Source organism: Ascaphus truei, chromosome 5 (genome assembly GCF_040206685.1).
Source record: "Ascaphus truei isolate aAscTru1 chromosome 5, aAscTru1.hap1, whole genome shotgun sequence".
NCBI classification, from domain to species: Eukaryota; Metazoa; Chordata; class Amphibia; order Anura; family Ascaphidae; genus Ascaphus; species Ascaphus truei.
Window position 1 is genome coordinate 22,915,846 of NC_134487.1, and position 19,039 is coordinate 22,934,884.

The 19,039-nt window shown below is 42.5% G+C and overlaps 1 protein-coding gene across 31 annotated transcripts in view; it reads left to right on the top strand.

The window, feature by feature from the left end:
* The window catches only part of CELF2 (CUGBP Elav-like family member 2), a 392,945-nt gene that overhangs the window by 248,864 nt on the left and 125,042 nt on the right, over positions 1-19,039 (top strand). For all 31 annotated transcript variants that reach the window (XM_075599457.1, XM_075599436.1, XM_075599441.1 and 28 more), the window contains exon 3: positions 6,408-6,490. In XM_075599457.1, the coding sequence (XP_075455572.1) occupies positions 6,408-6,490 (83 nt within the window). The remainder of the gene's footprint in view (positions 1-6,407; positions 6,491-19,039) is intronic.

Here is a 19,039-nt window from a genome sequence, read left to right on the forward strand (position 1 = left end):
TTTCCATTGGCTGGTCAGTTAGTAACGTTTGTAGTTCTAAGTAAGATCTAACACAAGAGCGTAATGGATTTCCACATTCTTGACCAGGAGTTACTGTAATTGGCACAGTAGATATATATCAGGTACATTTTGGCCCACATTTACTAAGCGGTGCTGTGACACACGACACATTCTAGCACGGGAAGGCACCTCATGGCTCATTCATGTGAACGACTGTAAAACCTCATCCACGGATTGAAGGTGACTTATGGCAAAGCACTTATTAGTACAGTGGTTTTTTTGGTTAAGGATCCTATGTGAAATTCTGAGGAACCCCCACCCCCTCTAATAGCGCGTCTGAGATCAGATGTATTGTAAGGAGCCCCAACCCTCTTTAATAGCGCGTCTGAGATCAGATGCGTGTTAAGGAACCCCAACCCTCTCTAATAGCGCGTCTGAGATCAGATGCGTGGTAAGGAACCCCAACCCTCTCTAATAGCGCGTCTGAGATCAGATGCGTGGTAAGGAACCCCAACCCTCTCTAACAGCGTGTCTGAGATCAGATGCATTGTAAATTCTTCTGTATTCAGTCCAATTTTAAAATGACCTGAAAATTACAGGGAACCCTTTAGAGATGCCCAGGGAACCCTGGTTGAAAAACACTGTCTTTGTACATGTGGTCCTAACTGTATCTTAAATTGGTTTTATTCCAGTTAATAGAATCATGGGAATGTTACATGGTTGGGTGGTTTAAATGTGTGACAGTTCCAATATATTTTAGTGGGCCTATACTTTTAATCAGTGGCTTTATTCATACAATGTTCCTTCCATAGCTGAATCTCTGCCTCGAATTGGACCCCCTGATGCCTTTCATATTCTAATATGATTACATCTCAGTATATGAGTGTATGGTCAGGCAATAAACTTCTTTTATTCTTGAATGAAATTAGCATACATCATTTATCATCACATGAAAAGATTTTAATCAGCATACCCACTGATCTGTAACTGACCCCATGATACCTAAACGACTGAAATAAATTTGATTTTAATTTTCTTTATATACTCCATTTTTTAGTATATTAAACTATGAAATTGAGTTGGTCTGTGTTAATACAAATGGGACCTTCAATATCTCGACTGCAATTACTTATAATTATGGAAAGTGGGAAAATATTCGTTGTGGAAGGGGTCTCTGACCTGTTTAACACCTTCAGTGCTGGAGGGGCTTGTCATACATTAAATACTAATGCATTGCTGACTACTGGCACGAGGTAAATGTCAAAATGTGATTTCTTCAGGAAACAAAGTCAACTCTAGATGTAATTAGAGACTGGATACTCTTGTATGACAAAATCAAGGGGTTAAAGAATGGTAGTACCAAAGCAGCTACTGTTTAACCCAGGGATTGCCAACTCCAGTCCTCGAGGGCCACCAACAGGTCAGGTTTTAAGGGTATCCCTGCTTCCGCACAGGTGACTCAATCAGTGGCTCAGTCATTATGACAAGAGCCACTGATTAAGCTACCTGTGCTGAAGCAGGAACATCCTGAAAATATGGCCTGTTGGGATCTTGAGGACTGGAGTTGGCCACCCCTGGTTTGATATCTGGCCTGCTGGGGGTCCTATGGTGCAGCTAACATATGTTGAGATCTGACCTTACGGGGTCCCATGATGAAGCTACAACATCATAAGATGTGGCCCTCTGGGGGTCCCATGATTTAGCTACCACATGATGAGATCTGGCCTTCTGGGGGGTCCCATGATTTAGCTACCACATGATGAGATCTATCCTTCCGGGGGTCCCAGCACAAAACACGAAGAGATGACACCACCTCTTCTGTCTGTGTCATCAGTAACGCCGTGATCATCGGGAGCGATCACAATGCGCCGGAACTCCCCTGCCACGCTGGAGCCATGTCCCCCCAGGCATTTAAATTAAAGGATGAGGGGGAGAGCTGAGGATGATGGTGGTGGTGATGATGATGAGGGGAGAGCTGAGGAGAGATGAGGAGGGGGAGAGCTGAGGAGAGATGAAGATGAGGAGGGATGTTGAGAGAGAGGATCAGGGAGAGGATGGGGAGGGAGGAAAAAATTGCAGTCATTATTAATATTAATGGGGCCCTGATAAAATGTTTGGCCGGGGGCCCGCGCATATCTAGCTACGCCACTGTTATGAGACCAATCACGCATGAGACTAATCGTGAGCTTCATCATTAATTTGGGGCCCTAAACATTATTAATCAGTGCTCTTGTGCTTGTGTTTTATTGCCAGTAGTAAAACCTGTAAAAGGACTTTACATGCAACCTGAAATGGGTGGAAAACTTGTTGAGTAAACGGAAACAGTCCTTCATTGGGTACTTTATAGCAAGTGCTTAACATGGATGTAAATGTTATGTTTAATGGAATAAGTTAGAAGGTGAATTTCTCGCATGGCTGCTTCCTATGGATTTAATGTACCACTGTAGAGCATAAAGCATTGCACATAAATCTAGGACAGGCTCATGGTTTAGCTCACATGAGCCACCTTCAGGAAAACAGAGTGCAGACGTGGTGCTGTATTTATATACATTACACAACGTACAGTAGGAAGGGAACAGAACTACACAGCACACGTCAATGCATGAACAGGAACCATTGAGGCCGGGCTTCTTTTTATAGTTAACCTCTGCATATTTATTAAACCATAAAGGACATACTTCATATTACAACATATTCTCTTACAACAGGGCCAGCTTGAAAGATGGCGGTGCCAGGTGCTGTGTGCCTCTTATCCACGCATCGCGACGTCACATGACATACTTGGAAAACGCCGGCGCTAAAAGAGGCCCCGCGCTCTCCCTTGGCCCAAGGTCCGGAATCACTGTTTAAATGTAGTGGTGGTTTAAGTGGCATAACCCCCCCCCTCCTATTCCCCCCCCCAACAATGCAACTGATTACGGAAGTTGGGCCGAGGGAAGAGTGCGGGGCCTCTGTAAGCGCAGGTCCCACTGTGGTCACATTGCTGGCACCAACGTCAAGCCGGCCCTGGTTATTATTCTAAAGATACCACAGGCAGCACAAGATACAATGCTTTTCATAATAATTTGGGAATGATTTAGAGTTGGTACACGGTATGACTACAAAGTTGTAGATCAGGTGCAGTCGTGTCTATGTTTCACTGTACAGCTACTTAGTATTAGTTGACAAATAAAGTGTGAAGCGTTATTGCTCAAAAAATGTGAATGTGCGTACACTAGGAATCGATTCTGATATAAAAATAATAATTGACTTAAAGTGAGCAATAATACCTAAAAGTGAGTTCTAAAAGACGAACTGCGAACGAATTTAAAGTGGGTATCAGGCCACCTGGGGAGATCCTTGGATTGAGCAAAATCAGATACACATATGATAGTCACTTGTTTTCATCATACATAGTACTAGTATTACCCCTGAGGAAGTGAACCTGAGAGGTCACAAAATGTAGGGTGGAGCTAACCTACTGAGCAGTGTGCAGACGAAGACGAATTTGAAGGCTGAGACAAGTCGGTGGCGTCATCCGTGAGAGACGCACTGGCTCCGGGGCAAGTGTGACTGTGACCAGAGGTATCATCCTGGTCTTATTAATAGGACGCTGATGCCGGTCTTGAGTGCCTACGCATGCTGCGGACAGCATTTATAAGGGAACACATTACCGTGCCAAACTCTACATCTCAGAAACAGTAATAGCTGCTAATTGCTTTGAGCATTTAAGGACAACTATAATCAAGGATTGTCCTAGTCATCATTATTTTACCAGAAGAGTTGTTTGGCACCAAGGAGGTCTTCTTTATTGCTAAGTACTTTTAGTATTAGAAGTGGCTTATTCTTCAAATACTTGTAGCCATAGTTTTTGCCATTGCTAGTTGCTTCTGCTGTGGCGGGGAAATATTGTGTAATGGGAAAAGAGTAATCTCATAAAGATGTCAGGGCACCTTTAAATCCACGAGGACAGGCGTTGCTTGCATGAGTGGGGTCCTGAGGGTAAACGTCTATGGGGGTGAGTGATGTGTCTGAAAGGGTGAACCTGAATTCTGAGAGGGTACATTATAAAGGGAAGAGTAGGTGTGAATGTGATGAAAACGAGGGACGCAACAAACGTGCTTTAAGCGGAAGTAGAGCCGTAGTACTACTGTAGGTTGGGATTCACTAAGCCCTAATAAGGGGTATTGAAGTTCCATCCGGAATGAAAGGGCAGCTACCGTGGGGTCGAGCTCATTACCTGTTATTGCTTAGTAAATCCCCCACTCTATGTAGTTTTCTGTGTAGGATCTGGCTTTGCAATTGCTGCTATTTTATACCTGATTCATGGTTCAGAGTTAGCGGGACAGAGTACAAATACATTGGTCATGTTATGGTTAAAGGGCTATAGGTTTAGATAATGAACGAGTTTATATACAGTATATATTTATAGATGAGCTGACATACCACCATCTGACCTGTCTCTACTCTCTATTAATACAACATTCAATCAGTTTCAGTTGAGTTAACACTGTTAGGTTACCTGTGTTGGGTTTATAGTATGACATAGAGATAACACCACCTGTCTAGTATATTAGAATATATATGTGTGTGGGTGTATGTATATATTATATATATATAATAAAAAACAACAAATAGTCGATACCGTTCTGTGGCTAACTAAATGCTTTTATTTGTGCGAGCTTTCGAGATACTCATCTCTTCTTCGGGCGATGTTACAATTGATTAAGCCAAAAAACTTTCTTAGAAACAAGGCAACTAGAATGTTATCTGTGGGTGAATCCTAACACCCCCCCCCCCCCTGTGCAGTATGCGATTTATGATTTAAGGTAGTAATGGTCCCTGTATGCTTGTAATGTAAGGGAATATGTGTGTGTGTGTGTGTGTGTGCTAACATGTTACAGATACCTTTACACATATAAATATATATATAAATATAAATAAATATATATATACAGTGTATATATAATATATATATAATGCAAAGCAACAACCAGCACACAGTTATTGTATGTCAAAAAATCCAGATGCTAATCCCATATGAGAAAATTATAGGGGTATTACCAGATTGGAGTCCAGCAATTAGGAGACAGCACACCAGGAATGATTTTCAAATGGTAGTTTTGTATTGTAGAAAAATACAGGCACCTCAGCCAACGTTTCGGTCTGCAGAGAGCACTGCCCTGAGGAAGGTCGCTCTCTGCAGACCGAAACGTTGGCTGAGGTGCCTGTATTTTTCTACAATACAAAAATACCATTTGAAAATCATTCCTGGTGTGCTGTCTCCTAATTGCTGGACTCCAATCTGGAAAAAAATAAAAATAAATTATATATATATATATATATATATATATATATATATATATATATATATATATATATATATATATATATATATATATATATATATTATATGAGATACCTCTACATATAAATAATGAGAAAATATGCTGGAGCCATGTGGAGAGCAGAGGCTAAAACCACATTACCTGGAAGATGGTGGATCGAGTAGTGGATTGACAAGGGCTGAAGAGGATGATATATATATATATATATATATATATATATATATATATATATATATATATATATATCATATTTTGCATGCATTATGATGTTATTTTAGCATGTTTTCTGCCTATTTGTAGTTTTTTCTATAGTTCTTCCCAAAGCCAGAGCATGAAAACGTTATTCCATTAAAAATGTTGCCAAAATAGCAAACCCCATTGGTTCCTCAGAGACCTGCAAGGCATTACGAGATGTGCTTTCCAGGCCCTAGTGGTAGCACAAAGGGTTAATTAAATCATTAAATTGTTCCATTCTGTCTGCACTAAAGTATAAAATAGCAAAAATACTACCCCTGATCTCCAACTTCTAATACATGTATATGGGCACAGTTAGATATTTGGTAGCAGCAAAACAATATGTATTTGTAATACAGGTAATGGGCGTTACATTTAAATATTGTGTTAAGTCAAATTTGATCAATTCTAAAAGGCAACTTGCAATCCCCTGCAGCAATACTTCTTCCCCCTTATTGTAGTTCTTTCCTATTTGTATATGTGACGCGTGTGACAATGTGTAATTCTACGTTCTTACCTACGCTGGCAATCGTTTGGTGCTCCTGTTATAAATCTGTAAAAATCATATATTATATCTCGAGGCTATATTTTGTATATGCGGTGCAGTATAACTTTAATACTGATAATTAACCCATGTTCCAAATGTCAGTTTTATAACCACTTCTTACTGTACACGACTCCTTTGTCATCATTTCCACTGTACGTATACCATTGTTTTTATAGTGTTACCTAAACTCTCTCTCTCTCTCTCTCTTTTCTCTCTCTTCTCTCTCTTCTCTACCCCCCCCCCTCCCCTCTCTCCCCCTCTCTCTCCTCTCTCTCTCTTTCTTTCTTTCTCCTCCGCAGGTTGTTGTTTCGTAACGTTTTATACAAGAAAAGCTGCACTGGAAGCACAGAACGCACTGCACAATATTAAAACTTTACCTGGGGTGAGTGCATTTGTTCTTATCCTTGACACTTTGTCACCATTAAGTGCCATGTATTTATTCTGTTTATTGGTGGGCCTCTTTCCAGAATGACTGTGGGCAGTAATGGAATGGAGGCAAGATCGTGTTGAACTAATCCCTTAATTGTCTCAGCCAGATGGCTTTGTCTACAAAACGGTGAAAGTACCTTAGGCTTTAGCTACGAGACAAACATCCCTACGACTCTACTACCTTAAAGGTGTAATCCTGTACACTCATGATTTATTTTCTTTACCTACGTGAAATGTGTTGGAAAATAACGTCCTGGGAAGAGCCGGTAGAAGATAGTATAGCACAGTAGTTGACTGACACTTTCATAGAGATACATGCATGGGTATCTTAAAGCAGCACAATATGTAGCACTGCGCAATTATTTTTTTCATTGCATATTTAAAGCAGGGGGTCTCCGGAGCTGAACTGTGTTAATTTCAGCTCTGGGTACCTGCTGCTTCCAGAGATACTTACCTCCATAGGGGGTGCTGGTATCTCTGTAGAGTTTATATGTCCAGATCACGCAGGCCAATAGGAAGCTGCAAGGGATGATGTCACGGAGTCCTATTGGCCCATGTGACGTGGGACATTTGAATGCTGCTATTTCATTAGGCTCACAGTTCCCTATGGGAGGTAGGTATCTCAGGAAGCAGGGGGTCCCCAGAGCTGAAATGAATGCAGTTCAGCTCCGGAGACCCTCTGCTTCAATCCTGTAATAATGTTTTTTTTAATTATTATTATTAATCGCGCAGGTCGACATTTTCTGCAGCTTTAAATATGTATGTATGTATATCTTTTTTATATAGCGCCATTCATGGACATAGCGCTTTACAGCAGTAACACACGTGACATACGGTAATAGGAATAAACGCTTCACATAAACGTAGACATTAGGAGCCCCTGTCCCAAAGAGCTTACAATCTATTATGTAAACAGTCATTATTATCGGGTTCTAGTAAATGTGACGAGCAGACTGCAGTTGAGAGATCTTCTTGGCACCTATGGTTGGGGAATGTTCTCTCCTTGTGAACCCTGAGAATCCTAGAAGTGGGAGAAACCAAAATAATGTTATATGTGAATTGTTTGATTTTTTCGTATTTGTTATGCATAGAAAGCTCAAATTATTTGGGGGGAGGGGAATGCATTATAGTGCACCCAGGGCAGTTTTATATGCAGTTGCAAAATGCAACTGTTTTCTCCTTCTCCTTCTCCCCCAAAAGCAAACTGGTGAAGAAGGAGCATGTTGGCCCAAATTGGGACAGCGCCATGGATCAGTGTTGTCTAAAGTCCCATTTCATTTCAATCCAACGTTCAGTTAATTATACGGGGCTGGAGAATAGCTCAAATGAATTGGGCTAAAACCTTTGCCAGCACGGGGAAGATGGTTTCACAGCATACTGAATAGCATCTAAAGGCTTTCAAGCATCTTAAGAAAATAAGCAGCCAAGTATCTACAGCTAATGTCTGTATATTTATGTTGCTGTAACAAGTAGTGGTACCATGCTTCATCCCAGGAGAGCCGTATCTTTAAAGAGTTGGTAAGGAAAGGAGGAAACAGTTTTGGAGACATAAGGTTTAGATTTATTTGCAACAAAATGAATTGGGGGAAACCCTTTAAATTGATCATTTATTCTAGTGTTTCACAGCATTTTTTACATTGTGCACACCCTGCTGGAATATATTTGGTCCGCAAACTCCTAATTCACAAATGCTATTAGAACCAAAGATGTTATTGAGCCTACTTATCAGAATATTGCTAACAAAACTGTGTGACCGATCCCCGGCAGTATAGTGTCCTGAACTTTTGGATTGAACACATGCTTAACAAGGCCCCAAAATGCACCTTAGTGTGGGAAGACAGCATGGCTGTCAATCACTGCGGGACCTTCCAAAGTCACATCCCACAATGCTTTGCTTCTGTGGATGCAAAGCATTGTGGGGAGCGACATGGGAAGCCCCTGCTGTATTTGACAGCTATAGCAGCCACACTAAGGCTACGGCCCCGGTAACTCAGCTGCAACGCGCGCCCGCGAGATTGGCGGCGTGTGCAGCCGATTACCTGGTCTGCAGGGAGCTGCAGGAAGAGAGACCGGGGGGGGGCGTTGCGGAGGAGTGACGGGGGCACAGCCATGACGTCACCCGGCAGGTTCGCCCTCATTGGCTGAACCGCCGGGGGGCATGCCGTATCGCTCGACGCGAGTCCTGCTCTCAATTCTATTGAGAGCAGGAGTAGCTCTCGCGCGAGCGCTGCGGCCCCCCCTCGCAGCGGGCCCGACGCCATTGCGGGGAGGGCTCTCGTGCGCGCAGCGTCCGCCACAGCGGACGCTGTAGTAGGCAGCGGGGGCAAGGCCTAAGGTGCAGTTTGTGGCTTTACTAAGTGTGCAATCCCCACACGGGCTCAGGAACCTGCTATACTGCCTGCAATTCCTGCACGGGCTCAGGATCCTGCTATACTGCCTGCAATTCCCACAAGGGGCTCAGGAACCTGCTATACTGCCTGCAATCCCCACACGGGCTCAGGAACCTGCTATACTGCCTGCAATCCCCACAAGGGGCTCAGGAACCTGCTATACTGCCTGCAATCCCCGCACGGGCTCAGGAACCTGCTATACTGCCTGCAATCTCCACACGGGCTCAGGAACCTGCTATACTGCCTGCAATCCCCGCACGGGCTCAGGAACCTGCTATACTGCCTGCAATCCCCACACGGGCTCAGGAACCTGCTATACTGCCTGCAGTCTCCACACGGGCTCAGGAACCTGCTATACTGCCTGCAATCCCCACACGGGCTCAGGATCCTGCTATACTGCCTGCAATCCCCACACGGGCTCAGGAACCTGCTATACTGCCTGCAATTCCCACACGGGCTCAGGATCCTGCTATACTGCCTGCAATCCCCACACAGGCTCAGGATCCTGCTATACTGCCTGCAATCCCCACACAGGCTCAGGATCCTGCTATACTGCCTGCAATCCCCACACGGGCTCAGGATCCTGCTATACTGCCTGCAATCCGCACACGGCCTCGGGAACCTGCTATACTGCCTGCAATCCCCACACGGGCTCAGGATCCTGCTATACTGCCTGCAATCCCCACAAGCTCCGAGCACCCCCTGCTCCCCAAAATACTCCATAGGTACAGCCAGTATCTCTGTGCAATTTAAAGCTCTCACATCATGTGGGCTGATAGGAAGTGACAAGGGATGATGTCCTATTGGCCCACGGGACCTTTAAACCATCATATGGGGTCCCCAGCCAGAGCTGCTACCATCGGCCCCTTTAGATGTAAGTATCTTGGGAAGCAGGTGGTCCCTGGAGCTGAAATCAACACGGTTGAGCTCCGGAGACCCTGTGCTTCATACCTAGTACAAAAAGAACAAAACAATCCCAAGAGGCAACCCTTCTTTAACCATAAATCACTCTAATGGGAAGCTTGATAAATAGAACTTTTTTTTTACTTTGCTATGATATTGCTGTGAATCAAAAAACACTTTTTAAAACGTGTCCTGCTCTATATACAGTAGTTAGCGTGACACACCTGTCTTGAGGATGAGACCTTCTGACATGTCTTGCTGTATTATGGTCAAAAGCTGAGCAGTCACTGCAGCAAGCATCTCCTTAGTACATTCCCTGTTCATTTGTATCAAGACCAGTATACTCTTAGTAAATAAATGTGGCAGTTTCTCAGAAAATATGCCATACACAGTATCATTTAATTAGATAATTTAGCATGAGCTGCATTAATTGGGTTAGTAAGCCTTTGAGATATTAAAACCTGACGCTTCTCCTTGGAGCATAATTATCATCCAGACATCAAAAATGCATATTAAGAGGTTTTCTTAGGTCTGCGTCAAACCAGAATTAGTCTCTTATGCACTGCAAGGAAAGCAAGGGTGCCTTTTAACTCCATCTACTTGTTTAATAAAAAAAATAATTGGTAAAGGAGATTAACCTACATTATGTATCAGGGTGGTCTTCTGTATCCTAAGAAAGTCTTACTTTTCTGGTGACTGATCTACAGTGTGTAAGGTGTTCTGATTTAGCATGTAATAGTGGACATTGGTCAGATTATCACAGCACGCCGGGTTAGAATGCATGGGACAGGAGTGGCCACTCCAGTACCTAAGAAACACCAAGTGGTCAGGTTTTAAGGATATCCCTTCTTCAGCACAGGTGGCTCAATCAGTGGCTCAGTCATTGACTGAGCCAATAATTGAGCCACGTATGCTGAAGCAGTGATACCTTTAAAACCTGACCTGTTGGTGGCCTTTGAGGACTGGAGCTGGCCACTTCTGGCATAGGCTGTTCTCAGTAGCCTCTTCATTCTTGCATTGCCGGAAAACAAAAAGAGCCTTGAGTAGACAGGATTGGACGTTGGAAGCTTCACCACCCTAAATCGTGGCTATCACGAGATTATTGGCCAATCCTGCGTCTTCACGTCTCTATTTTCCATAGAAATAAGTTTGCAAACGGTTCCATATTTAATGAGAATATCCTAAATGTGTAGGTTGTGTCTGGGATAGGTTTCGACCACACATCAAAACAAATTATGGTGGGTAAAGAAGTGACAAAAATCCTATGCCGTGCAGCATACAGCAAATAGAAATGTCACTTGTAAACATATTCATATTCAGACAGGTCTGAAACAAGGCTTTTCACCATTATCTATTAGCATACAGTGCTTCCACTGCAGGCAGGGATTCTGGGTAATGACATGAAAATGAGCAGACAGTGTCATCTTTTGCTTGAAATCCATTTTAACATGGATCCCTATAAGCGTACGCCTGCCGTATTACACAGCTTTCCAGCACAGCGTGGTTTAAGGAAGTGCAGAGCCAGTAACCCTACTCACAGACAGCTCCTTCTACCTTTTGGGTCTCATCAGTGTGAGGCTGGTTATACTGGCTTTCCCACGGTGAAGCTGAGATAGGTTCCAACCTCACATTATAAAAGTTGTGGTGGGTCCAAACGCAAGCTGGCTGGTACTGCAAACTGACCTGAGTATAGAGACACTTTGCTTTCCTATGATTTGTATGAGTGATAGGCTACTGTAAAGAGCAGACGCACAGAGGGGGATTGGGAATCAAGAGACCAAAATGCCTCATCAGCAAAGTGGTTGTAGAGTGCACCCTGTAAGTGTATCAGCCGCCCACTATCATCTAGCCTGCCCAGCTTAGTTGTTGTTTTGCAGTGAACCCCCACCCACAGTTACAAGTGCCCACAATGTACTTCTAATGTGATGTTGCTGGAGTGCTAACTAAAGAGGGTTGTGCCGCATAGAAAAGGTGCCTGCATTTATTTGCAGAGAGCAGCCTGCACTGCTGGCCTCTCATCACAGGATGAAACGGCAAACTGATTATCACAGACAGCACTGACTTTATCTTCATTCGAATATAATAGGAATATATATTATTACGGCTCCGTTTAATGTCCTCACTTGGACATTTGCATGCTATAGTTGGCAACTCTGCTTTAAGCATTTATAGCAGGGGTGGGCAACTCCAGTTCTCAAGAGCCGCCAACAGGTCAGGTTTTCAGAATATCCCTGCTTCAGCACAGGTGACTCTTTGTCTTTGACTGAGCCACTGATTGAGCCACCTGTGCCGAGGCAGAAATATCCTGAAAACCTGACCTGTTGGTGGCTCTTGAGGACTGGAGTTGGCTACCCGTGATTTACAGAATACTTGATATTGTTCAATGACTCCATAGAGTGCTGCCCCATAGGTGAAAACACAGCAAAGCTGAGTATTTTGCAAACATGTATCAGACTTTACATTCACGTGCAAAGCCTTGAGTCGGCTTTGATGCTCCCTTATCCGCAGCCTATCGAGAATGCTGTACAATCTGCGTTACTAAAAAATGATCTAGGAATGGGTGATTTAGACTGACCTGAGACATCTATCACAACAATAAAATATGCTGGATTTATGTTTACTAGTTATTATTGCCCTTTTTGTTTTGTTTTTACTTAATCCCAGTTAAAGTTTCCAATGATTGTATATGTCATTGTATCAAAATGTGTTTGATTAATTGCTTCAACATCTCAGCTGTTTGGAGAGGGAGAGCTTCAGTCGTAAATGTACTTGTTTTGTGATGGGAGAAACTGGTTTGAACCCAGTTGTCAGCCCCTTCTGACCTTGGGTAAAGTATTTTAGAGTCTGTGTATCGACACTGAATAAAGTGCTTTGACTCACTGGCATGTTATTTCTTTCTGATGGTGTTCCACTCGACTTCATTCCTTATCAGGACAGGTTTACACTATCTTAAAATGGGGAGACTTTTGGATGGAAAAAAATGAAAAGCACATTTCACGAATGCCTGATAATACTACAAGCGTCACTTAATCAGCAATCCCACCAAGTTTCTCACTGTCTGTTGGTTTCACAATACCTGAAACAGGGGTGCTCCAGAGCAGAACCTCCTCATTCCTTTATACCGAGCACCCCCTGGAGAAAATCCACAGAGGACGACCTGGTGCTCTAATAGAGACGCTGGCCGTGCCATCTGATCAGTGCAGACACTGCCATACAACGTAGCAATATTCCAATAGTCCCTCATCCATGATACTGAAAGGGGCCATTTTAATTTCCCATCTGAATTTGAATTCAACCGCAGTGCTTCCAGTCCTACTTTTATTTTTACACACAGATTAGTATTACTTTTTGTATTTATAGACTTACTTGGTACAGAAATAGGGATTTGTTTCTGGAAGCCTTTTTCCATTTCTATGCTACAGCATCAATGTTGCTTAAATCTTTCTAAAATATGGTCCAAAAAGCTACTCTCTGCTCCAATGTCCCATAAATGTAATTCTTTTATTAAAAACCACTGCTTTTTTTAAGCCGTGTGTGTGTGTTATATACACACACATATAAACACAAATATATTATATATTCTATTTCCCACAAAGGAATTTGAAGGAGTTTTGTATTTATCTCTTCCTTTGAACTTACACAGATCAGCATCTTAAAGCCACATATCATTTATAAACCATATGAATGCAGACTCCCATGCTTTTGTATGTATATATGTTTATATTTATTTATATAGCGCCATTTATATTATTCTGGAACCAGGGTCACATGTAGGATGTGAATGATGCCAGATAGCTTAACTCGTCCTCTTTTGAAAGCACACCAAGTCCTGTTATATTTTCTTAACTTTATTGGGAAAGCATCAGACATATAAAGGCACTTGTAGATGGTATGGTGTGGTGAGAGAGGGCTTCTCTAGGGTGAAGGTGCTTTGTAGTTTGAGGAAGGTAAAAACGGAATGGCCTTGCCAGGGAGAAAAGAACACAAGAGGTACTCACTCAGCCTGCTTAGGATAGAAAGGAAGCGAGGGGTGCCTGGGAAACAGGAATAGTCTCAGGACTAAACTAACTAATCAACAGAGACAGGGGGGTGGATTGACCCATTCTCAGCTAGGAGAATTGGGAGGTTGCTAGGGCAACCAGCTACTGACAGTGTAAAGAAGGGAATATGTAACAATAATGTATCGATTACACAGGCACTGTCAGTTTTCAGAGCAGGGAAAAACATGCAACTGAAATGTGAAGGGCTAGCATGTAGAGCTGCAAGGGGGGGGTGGGGTAACAGAAATTAACAATCCTGTTCCAGGATGTATATTCATAGCGCTTCACAGTTGTGAAACACGTGACATAATAAAACATATAATTGGAATAAGCGCTTGAGACATAAAAGTAAAATTTGGATAAAGGAGTCTCTGCCCTGAAGAGCTTACAGTCTACGTTGTGCGTAAGAAGGCCGTACAGAGACAGTAGGAGGGTGTTCTGGTGAGTGTGTCTGCAAGGGGCCAAGGTCTAGATATGAGGTGTATAGTATCAGCCTTGTACATAGTTACATAGTAGATGAGGTTGAAAAAAGACATGCGTCCATCAAGTTCAACCTACGCTATATTTAGACGACAAATACGTTATCCTATATTTGTACTTACAGTATATGATCCAGAGGAAGGCAAACAAAGAACCCCAGTGACACATCATCTAATGGTCTATTATAAGGGGGGGGGGGATTATTTCATGACTCCAAATATTGGCAATCAGATTACTTACTGGATCATCATCCTTCCCATGTTTACATATTTGTTATATCCCTGTATACCTTTCCGTTCTAAAAAGAGGGCCAAACTTTTGTTGAATATACAGTATGTGCCCTGAGCTTTATTTCTTCACCGCCTCCTGCTGTTGAGAAGCAATAAACTGTAGCACAAACTACAAATGCTTCTCTTATTTAGCACAAAAATTGCAGGTTACTGTACACACACTTTGTACCTTTCAATTTACCTGTTCCTCAGCCAAATAATGAACGCAGCCTGCTCTATAAATGGCCTAAGAGGTCAACAGGAACAGGTAGTAAAACATGTCAATTTCACCAAAGTAAACTGCGTGTTCCCGTTGGAAGCAGTTACTGAAGACACACAGTGCCATCTTTTTCATGCAGGCCTCATCCAAATTAATAATCAGGCCTTTTCTGAATAATTAGAATGATATTTCCTTTTTTAATAACATGCCTTTGACATTCATTACTGTTTTGCATAAATCCTTCTCAATACCCAGCTGAGTTATCCACCTATGGGCATATATTTCAGTCACTTTTCAGATCATGGTTAAACAGACTTTTCATGAGTGAATGACCCCCCTTTTTCAGGATTTTGCTTTTGGCGTTGGAGCGCAGTTATTTTGCATGTAAAGATGATCTACTCTAGCAACACAGACATAACTGGGTTATAGTAGCCATGCGTAGTTTTGTTTGGATACGTAAAGCAGAATTTTATGTTTTATAGCGATTTTTACCCTCAGCGAAGATGGTTTAAGAGTTACTTTTTATATATCTAGATCCCCAAATTATTTTATATAAGCAGACAATAAATGAATGAATACATAACCACGCAATCTATCACTAATTACCAATGCACTGTAATTGTCTTCCTTAGAAAATCCAATTACTGTTAAACCGGGGCATTGATAGGCCAGGCCCACAGAAAAATCTAGTATGCCCATCCTATAAAGCATCTCCTCTAATAATGCAGTGATGGCATTTAGGAAGTTGAGCTTAACTATGCGGACAGGGACTGGGACTTCTGGGGGGGCCTGGAACTCTGGGCAGATGGATAGGGAGGAGCTCTGGGTATTCCTTTTATGGGTGTGGGGGTCAAAAGGGCAGCTGTGCAGGCCTGGAATGGAGGGAGCCTTGGTAGAGAGATAAAGCCCCTGGAGAGTGACCCCTCTCATGTGGTCAGCGGCCACCACACTGTCACGCTATTGTATTAAGGAAGCGTAGTGCTCCGAGATTCGTGAAGAGATGTTACTTGTGCCAAGCAGTGGTTATGGGTTCTAGTCCTGTTGGGTCTCACACCATTCCAGTCATTAGGTTTGCGCCTTTGGCTTGTTAACTCTATATAGTTGGTATGGAAATCCTTTTAGGAAGTATGGGATGGGATTCATTTAAATATACCTTGCATATCTCCCAGCCAGGTAAATCAGCTGTGCTTCTTTTTTCAGCACAGGCAACTCTCCCTAATTTATTTGAAGGGACGTTTCAGGGGATGTATATACAACTGGAGACACTACTAAATTGAAAGTGTCGCTCTCTCTCGCTCGCGCTCGCTCTCTGTATTGAAGGACAGATTTGAATGAATCTGCTCGGCTTTTTTAGTACCCAACCCCAGATAGGTTTTGGTGGGGGGGAACGGATTTAGTCTAAACCAAAGGTTCCCAGCTCCGGTCCTTAAGGGCCACTAACACTAACAGAGCAGGTTTGACGGAACCACCTGAGCCCAAGCAGGGATATCCTTAAAACCTGAAGAGAGCGGCTTTAGTAGGGGCTCGCCTACGCTTCCGCAAGCGTCGGTCTTAGCAGAATTTTAAATTTCAGCGCTCGCCGGAGCGCAGGGCCGGTCACGTGAGCGGTTCGCCCAATGAGGGTGAACCAGCTCCGTGACGTCACTGTCCCGCCCGCCGACACACCCCCGACACGCCCCCCGACGGCGCACTGTCTAAGGCCAGGGAAAGCACCCGCTTTCCCTGAGCCTCAGCGTGCCTCCGCACGCCAGCAGGAACCCTGGCCGAGGCCTTAGACAACCCTCGGAATCCTAGGGAACGGAATTGGACTGGTTTGCCCATCCCTGTGTGAGACTACACTAAATATTGACACTGCGTATAACCAGGCTGCTTTGGTGCAAAAGTGCAGGGCTAATAACTTCCAGCAGCGTACATTTTGCCTTTAGTGCCCCACCACCAATCCAAAATGCCCTACCCCATGAAAACCCCTGTTTATGCCCCCGCTGGTAAAGGGAAAGTTTGATTGTTACTTTCCCTGTGAATAATGAATTGATTTTTTTTTTTATACTATCATTCAAATACTTTTCTACTGTATCTCTTTGGTTAATGACATCATCATAGAAGCACAAAATAGCAAAGGAAAAAAAGTGCGGATTAGCAATTTCTGTGTAGGTATTAAATAACAAACAGGTTTATCCCTAAACAGATAAAGCAAAGATCGCACAAACACTCCAAATAGGTAAGAAGAGCCCCCTGCTCCACAGAGCTTACAATCTAAAGAGTGAAAATACAATATAATGAAGGATAACGGTTGCTAAACCAGGTATTGCATATCCAAGTGTTTTCAGTTTATTGAAACTCTAAAATATGTTGACAAGAATATTCTCCGCCACCTTAAAGCAGCAAAATGTGAACAATCCTATATGTTTTGTTTTAATAAATCAGTTCTGTAGTATTAGTCTCAGAGCCAACTTCAATAGCTTTCTAGCTTTCTATCTTGAATTTGTTTTTCTGGGGTACCTGTCTGCATTTTTATTAACTCCTAATGTAATTTTTCATGTACTGAACATCCTTTGGTTGCTACAACAACGATTTATGAAGTCCTACCCCCTTCTTCTTTTGAAACAGGCTCTGACACACACCTTTTTTGAGCTCTGTCCTTTGGCAACAATGTATCATAAAAAGATCTTTTGCTGTCTTCCAAAACAGCAGAAAATTGCTCTGAAAGCTGTAACAATCATTTGTTACACTTTGCAATATAATTACTTCCCTCCTACTGTCTCTATATGTTCCCTACCTACCAATTAGATTGTAAGCTCCTCGGAGCAGGGACTCCTCTTCCTTAATGTTACTTTTGTCTGAAGCACTTATTCCAAGGACCTGTTATTTATATTATTTGTTATTTATATGATATGTATTACTACTGTGAAGCGCTATGTACATTTATGGCGCTATATAAATAAAGACATACAATACAATATAATATTACATATCAGCTGCAGCATTTCACAGACTACAGCACAGTTAGAAGGCGGCCATTTAATTAGCCACACAATCATAATTTTGACAGATTTATAACAGGAGCACCAAACGATTGCCAGTTTAAGTAAGAATGTACAATTATACACTGTTGTATGGTTTACAAAGACAAATAAGGAAAAAAAGGGGGTGGGGTGGCATGTCTTTTTCTAGCGCAGAATACTAACGCAGCATACACACAACATTCTTAAACAGTAGAAATACACTTTATAAATACTGTATGTTGCGTTTCAGAAAGAAAAAACGCAAATGTGTTTTCGCAACTGCATCAGCGCAGAGCACTTTCTTGATACATAGGGGCTTATTCTGTAAGGTGTGGTAGCACAGATGAAGTGCTACCGCATTAAATGTTCCATTGACATTAAAGCTGTGGTTCAAGCAATATCCTACATGTGTGTTTTTTTTTTAAATAAATTAGTTCTGTACTATGAGAAAATACTTGTAGTATTTAAAAAAAAACAAAGTTTAAGACATTTTTATGTTCTAATGTAAGAAGCATTTTTTTCCTATAGCAACCATTTACAAAGTCACATCCCCTTCCCCTTCTGAAACAGCATCACCTTTTTGAGTCCTGCCCTCTCTCTAGCAGTGAACCAATTGAATCTAGTGCCTGCCTGGTCACATGATCTTCCTCACAGAACTTTGGCTGTCAGTGCAGCAGATCAGGACCCAAGATGCATTTAGTGAACTCAGAGCCGAATCTTCACCAAGCGATCACGACGACAGCTTGAACTGCAGCTTTAATGGGGCTTGTCATGTGATAGCATGTCATATCTGCTACACCTTACAGAATAAGCCCCATAAAATCCATGGGTTTCGGGGAGGGTGCTGCTTTAAGGGATTTGAATAACAATACAGATACTTTATTCATACATATTTGATTTACAGTTTTAAAGGTTCATCACTAAACTGACACAAATATAGTCACTGTAGTGTTTGCAGAACCACATGTATCTTCAAGCAGCAAACCCCACTTACCCGGTTTCTTAACTATTGATTTTTTTTTTACCGAATTGAAACCTCAGGGTCCTCCTAAGCAGACCCACACTATTTGTAGCTCTGGGCCCTTCCCCGATCCACTTACCAGCTTAGTTGTGGAAGTTTTCCTCCCGTTTAGGGAAATCAAAATGGACGCCAAATCTTACGGTCCCATGGGTTAGTAAAAAGCCGCAACATCACCGG